Raw genomic sequence first — 18,928 nt, 5'->3', positions numbered from 1 at the left:
TTGAACTCAACATGCACAGTGCAAGCTGTGGTCAGCATTCTCAGGCAATGTTGAAGACCGCAAGAAACTACGAAGTGTCATGAACGTAGCCCAGTCCATCACGCAAACCAATCTCCCATCCATTGACTCCGTTACACTTTCCTGTACACTGGGAAGGCAGCCAGCATAATCAGGGGCCCCAAGCACTGAGACATAAGAACATAAGAAATAGGAGCAGGAGTAGGCCATCTTGCCCTTCGAGCCTGCCCTGCCATTCAATAAGATCAGTTCCACTTTCCCACCTGCTTCCCATAACCCTTAATTCCCCTGTCTATCAGAAATCTATCTACCCGTGACGTAAACATATTCAATGAGGTAGCCTGTACCACTTCAATGGGCAGAGAATTCCAGAGATTCACCACCCTTTGAGTGAAGAAGTTCCTCCTCAACTCTGATCTAAACTGCATACTCTCTTCCACCTTCTTCCATGGAAAGAAGATACAAAGGCCTGAGAACACATACAAATTGATGGAGGCATGTTGGCACAGCACCAGGAACCCGGGTTTGATTCCCAGCTTGGGTCACTGCCTGTGCGGAATCTGCATGTCCTCCCCATGTCTTTGTGGGTTTCCTCTGGGTGCTCCGATTTCTTCCCACAGTGTGAAAGATATGCTGGTGAGGTACATTGGCCATGCTAAATTCTCCCTCAGTGTACCCGAACAGGTGCTGGAATGTGCTGACTTGAGGATTTCACAGTAACTTCATTGTAATGTTAATATAAGCCTACTTGTGACAATAAAAAATAAACGTTAAAAAAACTTTTAAGAATGGTGTCTTCCCTGCTGCCATCAGACTTTTGAATGGACCTACTTTACATTAAGCTGATCTCATCGCTCAATCTGTAACTATAACACTATATTCTACACCCTCTCATTTACTTCTCCCCTATGTACTCTATGAACAGTATGCTTTGTATAGCGCACAAGAACAATACTTTTCACTGTATCTCAATCCATGTGACAATAATAAATCAAATCAAATCAAAATCTGTCAGCCAACCATTTGTCCTGAAAGGTCAGTTGTAATACTGTAACTCAGCACATTGAATTTGCTGGCAGCTGCTGACCACTACATTCACCCATGACACCTGCTCAATCACCTGGCATCTGTTCAATTGCATCCCCACCCCTCAACCTCCCTCCTCCTTGTATCTCCTGCCTCATTGATTTTCACCCACTCACATCTTGCATTTTACCTGGGCTGGCATCAGAGCTGGTTGAGCTCCCTACGGTTTGGGAATAATCACTGGCTTCTGGGTCAGCGATTTAATACACACAGGTCATGGGTTTAAAACCCTCTGGACCTTAGCACCAACACCCCCACCCCCCCTCTCCATGGTGTTTTCAGTGGCATGTTTTAGGCCTTTGACTTTGGATGGAAAGTTGCAGCCAATGCGAAGACCACTTCCTGACATGTGCTACTGGGGCCAACCTTCAAAATCTGTTCATAAATTCAGAAGATATAGCAGCAGAATTAGGCCATTCGGCCCATCACCTCTGCTCTGTCATTTGATCATGCCTGATAAGCTCCTCGTCCCCATTTTCCTGCTTCTCCCCATGACCTTTCAACCCATTACCAATTAAAAATCTGTCCAACTCCTCCTCAAATTTACACACTGTACATCATCCACCACACTTTGAGGCAGTGAATTCCACAGATTCACAGCCCTTTGGGAGAAGGAGTGGTCGTAGTGAATATTTTTTGCAAAGTGAAAGATGAGTGAATGATCGTCCTGCAAAAGGCAGCTAAAAGTGATGGTCATTAGGTAACTCTGCTGATGCTAATTCTAGACTGTGTGACGATTAAGTCCATACTTTCAAATGAAATGGGCTAACTGTCAAATTAATAACTAATTTGTCCTGATGTGCTGTTTGAATTGAAGGGGCAGTTAAACAACCAAATGAATTTCTGAGTAAGTTATCAGGTAAAGTCTTCAGGTGTGAAATAAATTTGTATTTGAATGCTTTCCAGAGCTGTGAAGCTTGCTGAGATTATGACTTAGAATTTGTAGCACAGAAGCTGGCTATTTGGCAAAATTAATCCATGCTTTATTATATTAATTTGTAGGATGTGGGCAGCACTGGCCAGGCCAGCATTCATTGCTCATCCCTAATAGAAGTGGTGATGAGCTGTCTTCTTGAGCCAATGCAGTCCATGTGGTGTGGGTACACAGAATTTGAAGATTTTGATCCAGCGACAGTAAAAGAAAGATGGTACATTTTGAAGTCAGGATAATGAGTGGTTTGGAGGGGAACTTCCAGTTGTGGTGTTCCCAGATATCTACTTCCCTTGTTTTTCTAGATGGTAGAAGTCATGGGTGTGGAATGTATTATCAAAGGAGCCTTGGCGAGTTCCTCCAGTGCATCTTGTTGATGGTACACACGGCTGCCACTGTTTGTTGGTGGCGGAAGGATTGTGGTTGGCGTGCCTATCAAGCAGGCTGCTTTTTTCTGGATTGTGTCGAGCTTCTTGAGTGTTGTTGGAGGTGCATCCATCCAGACGAGCATTCTATCACATTCCTGACTTGTGCCTTGTATATGGTGGATAGGTTTTGGGGAGACAAGAGATGAGTTACTCACCACAGGATCCCTAGCCTTTGACCAGCCCTTGTAGCCACAATATTTATATAGCTAGACTTGTTCGGTTTCTGATCAATGGTAACCCCCAAGATGCTGATAGTGGGGGATTCGACAGTGGTAATGCCATTGAATGTCAAGGAGCGATGGTTAAATTCTCTCATGTTGGTGATGGCCATTACCTGACACTCATGTGGCCCTGTGTTACTTGCTGTCTGTCAGCTGGAGCCTGGATATTGCCCAGGTCTCGTTGCATTTGGACATGGACAGCTTCGCTATCTGAGGAATCAGGAATGGTGCTGAACATTGTGCAATCATCAGTGAACATCTGACTTTATGATGGAAGGGAGGTCATGAAGCAGCTGAAGATGGTTAGGCCTAGGACACCAATCCTGTGGACCTTCTGCAGTGAAGTCCTGGAGCTCCAAAATCCACAACCATCTTCCTTTGTGCTAGCTATGAATTTAGGTACGCTGGTGTTTGTGCTTCCCATCTGTTGCATCCCATCTTTCTTCAACGAAAACACAACATCTCTCACATTTCTTTTCACTTGGTCTGACATTCCAAGTTGCTCTACTGGAAGGTTGTCGTACAAAAGTCCACGTCAAACCACTTAAAGGTGCATTAAGTTGGCAATCAGGTGCTTGATCAAAGAGATTTTAATGAGTATCTTAAAGGAGGAAAGAAAGGTAGACAGGCTGAGTGTTTTATGGAGGGAATTTCATAGCTTAGATCCCAGGCAGCTGAAGGCATGGTTATCAATGATTAAAATCCAGAATGCTGAAGAGACCAGAATTGGGAGAGCGCAGATATTTGGAGAGATGCGGGGCTGGAGGAATTTATAGACAGAGAACAGCAAGATGGTGGAGGGATTTGAAAACAATGGTGAAAACTTTAAGTCCTTCTAACTCAATCAGCATAAATGATTCTTTTCTCCCTTGTGTTTATTATTTAGCTTCCTCTTAAATGTATCCTAGATTATTGGAGGGTGAGAACATTGCATCCAATTTTGAGAAATAGGATAGAGAATGGACAATAAATTCAGGCCACTTAACCTTAACTGCAGTATGCGTAAGCTTTCAGTCCTTGTTCACCTGATTGTGGGCATAACTGGGAATAGAAAGTGAGTCCAGGGTCTGCTCTGCGAGGATCTTTTCCCAGGAGCAGCAACACTCATGACCGAAGTATTAAAGCATTTTGTCACCTGTCATATTTTCTGCTGTTATGTCTTCAATGTGTATGTGCTGTGCTCAATGCCAGCTTCTGAGGAACATCACTGAATTGTAAGATTTGAGGTGTCAGGTGTGGAGAAACCATTGCCTTTCATGGGAGTTGCAATAACCTTAAGATTAGGCCTAAGCCATTTAAAAATTAAATCAGAAAACACTCATTAACGTAAAGTGTATTATAAATCTGGGACTTTAGTTCCCTCACAAAGAACTATTGATGCTAAGAACATAAGAACTAGGAGCAGAGTATTCAATTCAGCTCCGCCATTCAAACGATCATGGCTGATTTTAGAATCATAGAATCCCTCCAGTACAGAAGGAGGCCATTTGGCCCATCGAACCTGCACTGACAACAATCCCACCCTGGCCCTAACCATGTAACCCCACACGTTTACTCTTGTTAGCCTTCCTGATACTAAGGGGCAATTTAGTATGGCCAAACCACCTATCCCACACATCTTTGGGGCGTGGGAGGAAAGTGGAGCACCCAGAGGAAACCCATGCAGACACAGGGAGAATGTTCAACTCCACACAGACAGTCACCCGAGGCTGAAATTGAACCTGGGTCTTGGCAGTTGTAAGGCTGCATTGCTAACCGCTGTGCCACTATGCTGCCCTTATTGCGTCTTGGCCTCAACTCCATTTTCCTGCTTGTTCTCCATAACTGTTCAACCCATTACTAATTAAGAATCTGTCTATCTCCTCCTTAAATTTACTCAATGTCCCAGCATGCACCACACTCTGAGGCACTGAATTCCACAGATTCATGACCCTTTGAGAGAGGTAGTTTCTCCTCATCTCTGTTTTAAATCTGCCACACCTTATCCTAAAACCATAAGCTCATAATCTAGGTTGCCCCACAAGAGGAAGCAGATATCTACTCTATTTACTTTATCAACACTTTTTATTATCTTATAAATCTCAATCAGATCTCCTCTCATTCTTCTGGAGAGTATAGGCTATAACTGCCTAATCACTCTTTATACGACAAACCCCTCATTTCTTAAATCAATCTAGTGAACCTCCTCTAAACTGCCTCCAATGCAACTACATCCTTCCTCAAATAAGGGGATCAGAACTGTACACAGTAGCCCAGGTGCAGTCTCCTTAATGCCTTGTATAGTTGCAGCAACATTTCCTTACTTTTATACTCTATCCCTTTAGCTATAAATCCAAAATTCCATTTGCTTTCTTTATTAGATGCTAGATTAAATGAAAATTCCAAAACTGAGATTGTTCAATTTCTGGTAGGCAAGCATGTTATGAGATATTGGCTGCAATTTTGCATGGTGTCAGATTTGTTAATGAGGCAGGCAGTGAAAGCTTCCTAGTTGTGAATTCATAGATCATCAGGTGGTACAGACCCTGCATTGAAACTGGAACAGATCTTATTTCTCATCAAAATTGACACTCGTGAGTCTTACTGTCCTCCATCTTGTGAGCTCCTTTACAGATCCTGATATCCCTGTACCTTTTGATGTCATGCCTAAGATGATGGGGGAAGTAGTATTGATAGTTTTATTTAGGCAAAAGCTTGTGGATGCTGGAAATCTGAAATAAAAGGAGAAAATGCTGAATATATGAAGAGAAAAACAGAGTTGGCGCTCTGGGTTGATGGTTTATTCAAGTATTTGGTTAGCCGAAGACTTCCCAAATCTGATTTAGATGGATTTCTGAAGGTTGCATCATATGACCTATCACCTCCGAAAGCCACGCTCAACCTTTTGACCATTGGTTGGCCAACATGTCTATCATTGAAGCACATTCATTAACTGTCAGCCAAACAGCTTATATCCCTGACTCCAATATTTTTCTAACTAATAAACAACATTTTTCGAACAAAATTAAAAAGAAAACCCAATTTATTGTAAACCATCATGATTATTCTCCAGGAACACTCTTGGCACTGTCCTGGAGATTTCTGTGCGGTTCCTTTGGACTCCAGGACACTCTTGGAGGGTTGGCAACCCTACCACATGGTTACCAATGTTTGGATGGAATATTTTTGGGAATATGGGGCTATTTTCCCATTCCATTTTGTTTCATAGTTGGGGGCTTCATCTATCTTAATACCACCCGGGACACGAATAGGGGACACTTGAACCTTTTTTTAGCCGGTGTGTAACAAGCCCAAACAAGAGGGTGTGCAATTTGAGATTTAGTCTTAGGAAATGAAGCTGGACAAGTGGATGAAGTGGCAGTGGGGACCATTTTGGAGATAGTGACCGTAACGAATTCTATTTAGCATGAAATGAGTACTTTGTCTCTGAGGGACGATACAGGCATTCCAGTTAATGAGGAGAAGGTTGAAATATTAGATCCAATAAGCAGAAACTCTGAATTCATTTTAAGGGTACCTGGATCTGCACCTGAGATACTGTAACCTGCAAGCCTACGGACCAGGTGTTCAGAAGTGGGATTAAAATGGACGGCTAGTTTGTTATTTTTCTCAGCTGGTGCAGACGCTATCGGCTGTACTGTAGCTTTTCTATGGTTCTATTGTTCTCTGATTCTATGTTCAGCTGCCATTGACTCCATATAGGGAAAGGGATGGTGGAGATTGAGGGCTGGGAGCTATATTTGTTGCCTACTCACTGAAGAACCTCAAAATCAGGAGGTCATCTCCCTCACAAAAATATCTACAATAATTAAATCCTGTCTTTGTGAATCTGAGGCATTTCTCTGTTTTCAAACTTTGTGATGAGGCTTCGGTTGCTTTTCTGGGAACTCATATGCCTCAGCCCTCTGGGCATAGCAGCTTCCAAACACATGCCGGCTCCCCCTCTGACTGGGGAAGCAGGAAGGTTCTGCATAGGAAACCCATCCCTCCCACCATTATATCATTAGAAGCCCTGCCTCTTACAAGGGCAAGTGGGAAATCCCAGTTTACTTCAGAGCCCGTCCTATCTCAGTTCCACCAGACTAAGGGAATCCAAGATGACCGCTGACTAAATTCAGCCTACACGGAGAATATTTTGCTGTGGTGGTGGAGATGTTGTCATTCCAGCCAAGACTTATGCTGTCTACAGCTTAAGTCTACTGATGTTGCTTCCCGGCAGAGGTCAGTGGATGGGAATTATATCTGGAACTTGGCTGGTTTTTCGGCTTCCTTGCCCAGGTCAATCACAGTGCTTCCACCAAGATCAGTGAAAGCAGGAAATGAAGCCAAGGATTTCTGTGTGTGCTGCCTAAAACATACTTTTCCAATTTAGATTTATTGATAAAGATGGAATAAGCTGGTTGATTGTATTTTTCAAAGGTATTTTTTGTTATCATTGACAGTAATTTGTTTTAATGAAATCATAAATTATTATGATGAGGATCTGGAAAACTGTCCTGTCTGTGCAATAATGAAATCATAAAGCCATCCATTAAGAGTCGGTTTATTATTTTGCTAGATATGAATGCACAAAGAAAAGTTTCCCCGTTCTATTTGATTCCAGTTCCATACAGAGACTAAGGGATTAATTTTATTCTAACTCATCATCCAGTGAGAAGCTGCTCCTCCACAAAGCAAAAATGATTTGGTGTGTGTACTGCAGAGCTTGCCATGTGGGCAGCACACTGGCACAATAGTTAGTGCCGCTGCCTCACAGCGTCAGGAGCTCGGGTTCAATTCTGACCTCTGTTACTGTCTGTGCGGAGTTTGCACTTTCTCCCCGTGTCTGTGTGGGTTTCCTCCAGGTTTTCTGGTTTCCTCCCGCACTTCAAAGATGTGCAGCTTAAGTGGATTGGCCATGCTAAATTGACCCTAAAATCATGGGATTAGCAGGGTAAATGTGTGGGTTTACGGGAAAGGGGTCTGGGTGGGATTGTGGTTGTTGCAGATTCGATGGGCCAAATGGCCTCCTTCTATGCTGTAGGGATGTTACAACAATGGCTGCACTTCAACAGTACTTTGTTTCTGTTCATTCGTGAGACATGAGCATCAGTGGCTAGCCAGCATTTATTGCCCATCCTAATCGCCATTGAAACTGGCTTGCCAGGCCATTTCAGAGGGCAGTTGAGAGTCAATGCTGTGGCTCTGGCGTCACATATAGGCCAGACCAGGTAAGGAGGGCAGATTTCCTTCCCTAACGGACATTCGTGAGCCAGATGGGTTTTTCCAACAAACGACAATGGTTTCACGGTCATCAGTAGATTCTTAATTCCAGATATTTTTCATTGAATTCGAATTCCACCATTTGACATGGTGGGATTTGAACCTGGGTCCCCAGAAAAGTAGCGAGAAAGCCATAACGCCATTACCTTCCTGTTACTGGTTGCAGAACCCTTTGGGGGATGCTGAGGTCCAAAGCAGCACCACATAAATGTATGTACAATCTTTCTGTACTTGATTTGACCTGTTATTCTTTCTTTCATCTACGTCAACAGAAATAAGAGAAGCCTTTCGAGTTTTGGATCGTGATGGCAATGGTTTCATTTCAAAGCAAGAGTTGGGCATGGCAATGAGATCCCTGGGTTATATGCCCAGTGAGGTAGAACTTGCAATCATCATGCAGCGACTGGATATGGATGGTAAGAACACATTTATCATGTTGTGCTAATACAGTATGTATGTGCGGTGTGATAAATGTATTCAACTTTTAAACTATGGATCTTAAATATTTATTTAAAGGTTATCTAATTGCATCTTACTTGAATACTGAAGGCCATATGACTTACTAATGATGCTTGTTTAAAGGTTATCCTGTTATATTGGAGGGAGTACAGCAAAGATGTATTAGGATGATACCTGGACACAGTAGATTAGATTTTGTGGAAGAATTACACAAAATGGATTGTGTTTCAAGCTATTAAAATAAGCTGACAGAGCATATAGAAGAAAAAGTTCTGCTGGTTGGGTGAGGGTGGGCTGGGTGGGAAGAAGCGGCAGAGGGAGCAACTGAGAATAGGTCACGGGAGTTCCAGTGATAATGTTTCTTTTAGTTTTAAAGTTTATTTCTTCATCACAAGTACGCTTACATTAACATTGCAATGAAGTTAATGTGAAAATCCCTTAGTCACTACACTCTGACACCTGTTCGATACACTGAGGGAGAATTTAACATGGCCAATGCACCTAACCAGCAGTCTTTTGGAATGTGCGAAGAAACCGGAGCACCTGGATGAAACCCATGCAGACATGGGGAGAATGTGCAGACTCCGAGATAGTGACCAAGCCGGGAATCGAACCTGGGTCCCTGGCACTTTGAGGCAGCAGTGCTAACCACTGTGCTGTCCCAAAGTTTCACTATCTGCTGTGGTGGAATTTCAACCTAGATCCCCAGAGCATCACCCTAGATCTCTGGATTACTAGTCCAGTGATAATACTGCTACACCACCATTTAATGTTGCAGAGCAGGATGATAAACCCTTACTTGAGATTCTCGGGCTGCAGCGGATGGGAAAATGGAACCAGCTGAGAGCTTTTTCATAGAACTAGTGAGTGGGGGGGGGGGGGGTGGTGGTGGTGGTGGTGAAGCGTTAGAGTGGAATGGTATGATCAACTGCCCCAAAGGATTGGTCTGGAAGTCGAGAAAGAATGCTGCGCCATCATCACCGTCACAGAGGATAGAATTTGTGATTCTGATGAGTTGATAGTTCAGAGCTGTTGTGGGGTGGAAACCTGATTGCAGAGCTTCAGAAATAGAGTTGTGGGAAAACTGGGCGTGGTTGCAGTTGGAATAATTTCTTTGAGGACGTTGAAATGGAAAGGATAGGAGACAAAAGATTGGCTATAGAGACGGGGCTGTAGCTTGCAAGGACAGACAGAATGACAGTAGACTTCATGGGAAGTGTGTTGACAGTGGTTTTGATAAGGAAAGAAACCATTTGTACATCTGTAACCAGCATGGGTGCCAGAAAGAGAAATTGAAGTGGTGAACGGCTCAATGTGAATAGAATCAAGTGGGCAGGAGGTGGCTTCTAGAGACAAGATGAAAACAGAGGGAGAATGACAGGGAAATAAGATAAAAATTGTGGGAAAAAATTGTTTCAGTGCTGGGGCCAAAATCAACCTTCGGAGAGTTTTGGTGAAGGACAAGGGGGGAGGGGGTGCAGCTGAATGGAAGGTGTTAGCCTTGGTAACGTACAGGCAGATGTCCCATGGGGACGTTACTTATGTCATATTGCCAAGACACATGGAGACCTAGCCTCACTCTGGGTCCTTGATTGATTCCTCATCCTCCCCATTCAAGGACAGTGGCGTAGAAGATGGCAAAGTTGAGAATAGCAAAGACATCTTTCCAAAGGGGGCCAACATGACCTCTTTTTGTTTCTTTCCAAAGGAGGGAACTGCAATATCTCTACCTTGGTCTAGTAACCAACAATGCAGTTTGGTGGGTGGGAGCTCCTGTTACACACCCGATAAGGGAACTGACTGCCAATGACATCAATGGAAAGAACCAGCCTCTTGTCTTGGGCTGTCTGTCAGGGTTAGTGATGGAGATTCTCAACTTAAAAGTTTCCTGGCACTTTATACAGTGGTGCAAACGTCACCAATTTTCAGCTCCTGCTGCCTGAGGACAGCGTACTTGATTGAAACGTTCTTTCTTCAATTTGCTAATAGCTCCGGTATTACTCTCATGCTGAAGAAAGATCTGTTTAGAATCTTCTCTAATATAATAGAACACAAATCTTTCCTCATTAGGTGACAGAGCTCTGCTAGCTGCTTTCCCCAGAGCTGGCACCCAACTCTGCTAGAAGAGTGGCATTGCCAGTGTGAGTCACCATGGGTTTCAACATCCTTAACTTTGAGATTGCAGCAACAGCAGAAATGCACAGAAGCTAGCTGGCTGTCTAGCAGGTGACGGATGCATTGTTTATATAAGCAGCACAGCTCGTCACCTTCCTATTGGACCCAGTGAGGGTGGTTAACTTGTACCAATTTCCCCAGCAGTCAGCTGCAATAGGCCCACATCAATAGTCATTATTACAGACGTGTTTAAACTGGAGGTTTCGCTCACTCAATGTCATGCTGGTGAGTGATCCAATCTACTTCACCTCATGCATCAATGCCCACCACCCAGGCAGTTGGCTTGACGCTGTAACTACATGAAAGTTGAATCTATCTGTGCTGTGTGCCAGTAAAAGTGAATAACTGGGTGGCAGATCAGAGAGCAGGTTTACCCTCTGCAGCACTGGCTCACAATCTCAATTAACCTGCTGACCACCCTTTCTCTGCTTTAAATATGATAGGGCTCATGATATGATTGAGCAGACCATAGCTGTGTTTCAGGTAGTTTGACTGCTCTGGGATGGGTGTCAGCGCCGTTGCAGCCCAGGTCATAGAACGGTAGGATCCCTAGATTGCAGAAGGAGGCCATTCGGCCCATGGAGACCGTGCGACTCTCCAACAGAGCATCTTATCCAGGCCCTATTCCTGTAATCCCACATATTTTCCCCGCTAATCACCCTAACCTACATATCTTGGAACACTAAGGGGCAATTTAGCACAGCCAATCTACCTAACCTGTACATCTTTGGCCTGTGGGAGGAACCTGGAAGCACGCGGAGGAAACCCATGCAGACGTAGGGTGAATGTGCAAGCTCCACACAGACAGTCACCGAAGGCTGGAATTGAACACCAGTCCGTGGCACTGTGAGGCAGCAGTGTTAACTACTGTGCCACTGTGTCACCCTCTGACAATCAGTGTTTTAAAAGGTCTGAGTGCTGTATTGTTGCACTTTGATAAAAATCCTACACTGATACAGTATAGATGGAGGAAGGCAATTGTTACAAGTCGAGGTCAGAAGCTTCAAAGTGTTCTGTGAAGCTTGCCTGACCTGCATTGTTTTACATTGAATTTCAGCATGAGAGGTTTCATTTCCAGGTGTGATTCAACTGACCCCCCCCCCCCCGCCCCCAGGGACTTCCATCAAAGACAAAGTTTAATAAAGAATGTTGTTGACATGTCTAGTAAGACAATTAGCAAGAACTTTAAACAATTACAAACTAGAAACGCAACAACCACAATAATGAATAACTCTTAAGGAAATATCTCTAATGTGTTCCAACCAAAGCCAACATCCAATATGACAAAACCCTCCAAGTAAACACAATACAGCACGGGTTAATGCCCCCTTGTTACAGGAATCCCACCTCCCGGATTGAATGCTGGCAATCCCTTGTGAAAAAACTCAGAAGAAGTTGCAGTCGAATCTATTTCCCAAAACACAGCTTCTTAAAGGCAGAACCAAACAAAGAGGGAAAAAAAAGGGAAAGAGAGAGACTGTTTCTTAGCTTGCTGCTAAACTGCTTCCGAAAAAGAAACTGACCAAAAACAAAACTGAAAGCCCAAAAGAAAAAGCCCCAATCACCTGACTGCTGCATCTTAGCTCCATCCCAATGATATCACTGAAGCTGCAAGTTGCATGATTTTAAAAAGAACCTTTCTTAAAGGTACACTCATATGATACAGTGTAGAAGTGTAGCTGGGTGAGCAGGCATCCATGGCCAAGCCATGGTCAAGGTAACCAAGCAGAACCTGTGATGAACTGCCTGACATCCCTTCTCCACCACAAAACTGATCTTCCAATAGAGGAGACAAATGGCATTGCCATTGAATGAAGTAAAATTAGTAAATGCTGGACCTTTCATCAACCTGAAACATTAGCTCTTTTTTTAAAAATGTATTCTTCTATGGGATGTGAGCATCGCTAGCTGGGCCAGTATTTATTACCCATCCCTAATTGCCCTTGAGGGGCCAATTAAGAATTGGAGTCTGGAGTCACATGTAGGCCAGATCAGGTAAGGATGGCAGATTTCCTTTCCTAAAGGACATTAGCAAACCAGATGGGTTGATATGACAATAGTTCATCGTTGCTGTTCAGACTTTTCACTCAAGATTTTTAAAAATTGAATTCAAAATTCACTATTTGCCATGGTGGGATTTGAGTCCAGAGCATAACCCTGAGTCACTGGACACAGTTCCAGTGACAATACCATTACAGCACTGCCTCCTCTCTCTCTCTGCAGATGGTGCCTGACCTTGCTTAGTACTTGCAGCACTTTTTTATTTCAGAATTTCAGCATCTGCAGCATTCTAGGCTGTGATTCCCCCAAAAGTGTTGAATTGACCGTTCTAAATCCCAACTGTTTTGTCAGTTCAATTTCTCATCTGAATCTCCCCATTCTGTACACTGCAGAGGTCCCAATCATGAATCACATTAAAAGCCCAGGGGGGTGGGGGGGGGGGGGGGGGGGGGGGGAGTGGTGAGGGGGGCAGGGCCTATTCGTGTTGGAGTCTAACAGTTCCAGAACTCTGTGCATGCGCAGTGGCCCCGATCTGTCAGTCTCCCCATTTGCTGGCCAGCCTGATCACTGGCTAGCCTGGAACCCCTGCAATGTTGCCCTTCCAGCCCTTCCCAAGGCCTGATTGTGGCCCCCACACAATTCCCAGTCCAGCCCTGCTCAAATCCCGGAACAAGACCAGTGACGCGCCTCTCCCAGCCCAACCCGCCAGAAAAGTTGCAGGTTGGGATGGGAGAATCGTGGCCCTAATGTTCAACATTAAAATGAAGTTGGCCAGGAAAATAAAGCAGTAATATAATGATGGGTAGAAATGTAATCCCAACAACAAGTACATCACTACAGCCCATGTCTTAGCTATGATGTTGCCAAAGCCATTATTTGATGAGGCCTAATTAATAGGTTCTGCATAATGTTGGAAATAAATTTGTGCAATGGTTCCACAAGTTTTGTTGTAAAATGTACTATAAACCAAATTACTGCAGTGACTTTCAAGGCACTTAAATGTGATTGCATTTTACTATATTTTGTTACATTGCACTTTATCTGAATTCACCGAAGCAAGTATTTGGGGTTGAGAGTCTGTTACAGTTTGGGCAATAGACCAGTCTTTTGGGAAATTGCATTCAGTTTAAAGAATTGTGTTAGATATTAGAATATCAAATCTATTAAAGTGCTTTATTTTAACAGAGACTTTTGTTATCAAAGTATTTCAGTTACATTTCTGGTTGATTGCACTAATGCAATGCTTTTAGTGCTGGGAAAGAAAGAACTGAAATATTTATCATTTTATATATTAAAGTTGTTTGTTATACAGCAAAATCCTGACAAATATGGGGCAAGTAATGTAGTACAATGCAATGCACATTGCCGTGTGCATAACTGATTTGTCACAATTACTTATGGACCTCGCAGGAGTATATATTTGATTGCAATAGTTTAGAAAAAAGAATCCTCCAACACTGTTGGAGGGAATGAACTAACTGAACCTTCTGAGAATTTATACAACTTCAACAAAAATGGCTTTATTCAACATGCATGAGGAAGAGTAGCACTTGGAGCTGTAATTCTAGCTTTTCCCTGAGCTACTCTGCTAATCATAGGTTTGTACACATTCTAGTACTTTCCATGTTACAAAATGATACATTTAGATTAGGTTATCATATTGTTATTTTAAATTTGTTAAAGTTCTGTTTTGATCACATTATGCAGATCCATTGTCCTGTGTGCTTTACCTTTAATTGTTTTCTGACCATTTCCTGTCTACCTGTTTGCAATATCAAAGCACTGTAGTTATCAAATCAATTTCAATGGTGTGTTAATTGTCGCAATTTCCCTGATACTTGATTAGTTTTCCAGAGGCACAATGACTCCTCTAAACATTGTGAAGTCTTGATAAGTGGTATCGATTCTCTTACTGTTGCTGTAACCTCGGAAAGATCTCGCCTGGGATCTGACTGTATAGTGCCATCTGGGATGTAATTATTTGTAATTTGTCATGTGTCTGCCTGCTGTGAGCATGGATACTACAGTCAGACCGTGTGTTTAACCCTTTCCATTCTTTTCTTTCCTTTCCTGCTGCAGCTCTCATTCCTTGGGTCCCCCTACTGCACATGGTCGTCCGTAGATTCTTAATTCTGGAATTTTTTTATTGAATTCAAATCCATGCCGGGATTCAAACCCAAGTCCTCAGAATGTTAGCTGATTTTATGGATTAATAGTCAAGCAATAATATTACGAGGCCATTGCCTCCCCACTGATTTATATTATCTATTAGAATTTGAACTACAGGCATTGACCAGTATATGTATGCGCAACAAAAAATCAGTGTCTCCATGGAAAGATTTGCCAGACTTGTGTTTAACTGATCTGCTGGGAAGTCACCAACCTGAAGACATTGAAGTTTTTGAAGCCATCTGTACTGACTTTCATGAGCTGATTATCCAGCAGATTGGAATCCTATAACAGAACATACAGAAATTTAGAGCTCAAGGGCTGTGCATAGGCACTCGGAATATTCATCAGAGCAGTTTCCATGTGAAAAGCATCTGAGCGGCAGAAGCCTGTGCAGTTGCCATGCACTTCCAAACTGGAGATTTCTATAAGATGTAAATTCTCATACAGCTAGGAAGAGCATGAGTTGATCCTGTTCCTAAAAGGTTTCTGTTCCTCAACTACCTCCTTGTTGAAATGACTAGTCATAACTTCATAGAGACCCTCCAGTGCAGCAGGAGACCATTCAGCTCATCAAGTCTGCATCAGCAGTTGCATTCCAGACCCTATCACCACGACCCCATTCATTTACCCAACTAATTTCTCCAACTTGCGCATCCTGGGACACTAAGAGGCACAGTAGCACAGTGGTTAGCACTGATGCTTCACAGCTCCAGGGACCTGGGTTTGATTCCTGGCTTGGGTCACTGTCTGTGTGGAGTTTGCACGTTCTCCTTGTGTCTGCGTGGGTTTCCTCTGGGTACTCCGGTTTCCTCCCACAGTCCAAAGATGTGCAGGTTAGGTTGATTGGCCAAGCTAATAAAATCGCCCCTTAGTGTCCTGGGATGCATAGGTTAAAGATATTAGTGGGTAAAATATGTAGGGAAAAGGAGGGGAGCACCTGGGTGGGATTGTGGTTGGTGCAGACTTGAAGGGGCCGAACAGTCTCTTTCTGTACTGTGGTGTTTCTTTGATTCTATGATTTAGCATGCCTAATCAATCTAACCCACACATCTTTAGACTGTGGGAGGAAACTGGAACACCCTGAAAAAAACCATGCAGACACAGGGAGAATGTGCAGACTCCACACACACACACACACACACACACACACACACACACAGTGACCCAAGCTGGGAATTGAACCCAGGTCCCTGGAGCTTTAGGTAGCAGTGTTAATCACTGTGTCATCATGCCACCTTATTGTTTTGCCCTCACATTTTGTTTAGCTACTTGAGATTGTTGCTGATGCTTAACTACCTCTGAAGTTTCTGGAGGTAATAACATATCAAACAGTTCTCAAATTTCTCTTTAAGTGTAGATTTGCAGGTGAATTATGGCTAGTCGCATGAGTAGTGTTTCAATAAGATGTCAAAAATCTATGCACATGATGTAATAATGAACTTTGACCTTTTGGAACTTGTGGAGAATGTTTCAAAGTTTATATAAATCTTTCAGCTAATCCATTGGTTGATGGATGATAAGGTGTGGATTTTATTTGCTGAATACCATTTACTTTGAGATAAACTCTAAGCTATTATCACTAATATCCTGTTCCAGTTTACCAAATCTTGCAAACATTTTGTCAGCTTTTTCAGTGGTTTGTTCAGATGTGGTAGATCTCATGATAACAACTTTTGGCCACTTTGAGTGTGAATCAATTATGACTAATAACATGTAACCCACAAACAGATCAGCAAAATCTATGTACAATTATTGCCATAGTACTTTGGACGACTCCCAAGGTTATAAAGGAGACAACAGTGGTATATTTCTTATTCGTGCAGAAGATTAATACTATCCTATTTTTTCTTGAATCTGAGCATCAAGTAGATGAGGAGGAATGATCATTCAGATCCCCAAAATAGACACCCACTCAAGCTTTCTTGACACATATGGTTTCAACTCAGGACATGAACAATGTGTTCCAAATATCATTCCTTTCAATACCATATCCATCACCTTCCCCAACATGGGGGCATTTCTCAGAACTTGAGAAGCTATCACAGGAAAACGATCTACTCATTAAAAATAAAGAATATTAGCAAAACTAATTTGTGGTATCTGCTCACATAGATAAAGGTCAGTGTGATAAAGTATCAACATTACCATGCACTCTGATTAACAATACTTTATTTCATAAGAGTGTGCTGACAAGATAAGTAACCGTCTTTGTAATTGACTAGCAGCTAACAAACGTATGTTGTTAAATGGCCCCAAACTAGGAGTTAAGGGTCAATGATCAATCAATAATGTGAAATGATGGCTATATAAATGATGACGAAACACTTGAATGCCAAAAAATATACTCAATGTGTCTTTTTCTAGCTGAGTATACTTAGATTCAACACTAGACAGAGGACACAAAGAAAAAACTATTGGTCATTTTGTTCCTAAAGGCATATTTTGTGAAACTAGTGCCTCTACTCCATAAGGTGAAGCATTGCAAGCAAGCAAGTATGGTAATTTTAGATTAAAATGAACAAACTTCTACAAAGTAGCTTTGACATTCTTGTCTGCTTTCTCACATTCTGTTGTCCAGTTTCACACAAATCAAATTATGCAATTGCTTCTATAATATAGTTAAGTTAGGAACAAATTTGCTATAATAATTTACTAATCTTAAAAAGAACCTTAATTGCATCACATTCATCGGATGTGCTTCTAAAATAGCTTGCAACTTTTTAGATGCTTTATGCAGGCCTTTGAAATCAATAATGGGACTCAAATACTGAACTGCCATGTGGCAATGTCACACTTTTATTTCTTGGTGTGCAGACCATGTGCTTTAAGACATTAAAGTTTTGTTTCCAAATCATTCAAATGCTCTTGTTCTCTGGACCCTGTAATTAGAATATCATTCAGGTAACATTGTACACCAGACATCACTTAAAATCTGATCTGTCAACCTTTGGAATAGGTCAGGTGCAGATGTTATTCCAAAAGTCAACCTTTCATTACGATAAAGACCCTTATGAGTGACAATGGTAAAGCAATGGTTGTGATTCAGCAGCTAGATTCATCTGTAAATATGTTTATGAAAGATCAATTTTGCTGAATTTCTGCCCACTTTATAACCCAGCAAATAAATCTTCAATCAACAGAAGCAGATATTGATCAGAACACAACATTGAATTGATGGTTGCTTTAAAATTACCATACATATGTAGTGAACCATCTGGTTTCATGACAGGAACAATAGGAGTAGCCCAGTCACTTATTGTAACTGGCTGTAACATACAATTATTGATGAGTCATAAAATTTTCTTTGACCTTAGCATAAATTGCATATGGCACAACTCTTGCTTTGAAACATTCTTGGTTCACTATTAGGCTTTATCTTGAGTTTCACTTGAATTTCCTTCATTGAGCTAAGTGAATCTTCAAATACACTTTTGTATTTATCTAGAAGGTCCTGTAGGTCTATTTTGGCATTGAGCAATCTGTTGACAGCACTCCAGTTAAGTTTTATCTTCTCCAACCATGATCTGTCAAACAGAACAGGAAAATTACCATGGACCATCTAGAGGCAACTCCGCTGTTTGTCCACTCAACTCTACATTGACCATGATGTAACTTTTTAATGGCACAAACTCTACCACGTATATTCTTAAAATCATATCAACTAGTTTTAAAGGAAGATCCTTCAACCTTTGTTGGTACACAATGTCAGGAATTAAAGGTACAGCTGCACCAGCATCAACCTCCATCCTAATATGTTGTCCACTTAACTTTGGAATCATCCAGAATCTATGCTATTCTCCCTGTATGGATAAGATGTTCAGTTGGAGGTCTTCATTACATTTCTGGACATTCTCATTACACAGCCGTAATTCTTTTCTTCTATGTTGTAAATTTTTTTCCAGAGTTCAACTTGTTCTTCTTGAAGGTACCCAGATTCTTCTTCTGAATATTTTTCTCAGAGAAAGCTGGTCTAGTCCAACAAGCTTTAGCAATGCAACTGATTTTGCCACAATTCCTGCATTGACCACCCTTGCTTTAGCATTCACTCGCTGAAGGGTCCATTTTGGCACATCTGTGACATGCTTGTTGCTGTTTTGACTTATGGGCAGTTCTCAACTTGTAGGTATTCATTCCTGCACAAAATTGTGAAGTTTCTTTAGCAGCCAATTCCATGA

At 42.1% G+C, this 18,928-nt stretch overlaps 1 protein-coding gene across 1 annotated transcript in view; it reads left to right on the top strand.

The window, feature by feature from the left end:
* Positions 1–18,928, top strand: part of LOC145357251 (calcium-binding protein 8) — a 330,782-nt gene that overhangs the window by 44,177 nt on the left and 267,677 nt on the right. Inside the window, exon 3 of the mRNA XM_080210426.1 lies at positions 8,219–8,362. Within this exon, the coding sequence (XP_080066552.1) occupies positions 8,219–8,362 (144 nt within the window). The remainder of the gene's footprint in view (positions 1–8,218; positions 8,363–18,928) is intronic.

The sequence above is a fragment of the Carcharhinus amblyrhynchos genome, chromosome 23, assembly GCF_965287045.1.
Source record: "Carcharhinus amblyrhynchos chromosome 23, sCarAmb.v2.hapA, whole genome shotgun sequence".
In the NCBI taxonomy this organism is placed as follows: Eukaryota; Metazoa; Chordata; class Chondrichthyes; order Carcharhiniformes; family Carcharhinidae; genus Carcharhinus; species Carcharhinus amblyrhynchos.
Note: the sequence above shows the minus strand (reverse complement) of the source record. Positions and strands in the feature narration are given on the sequence as shown.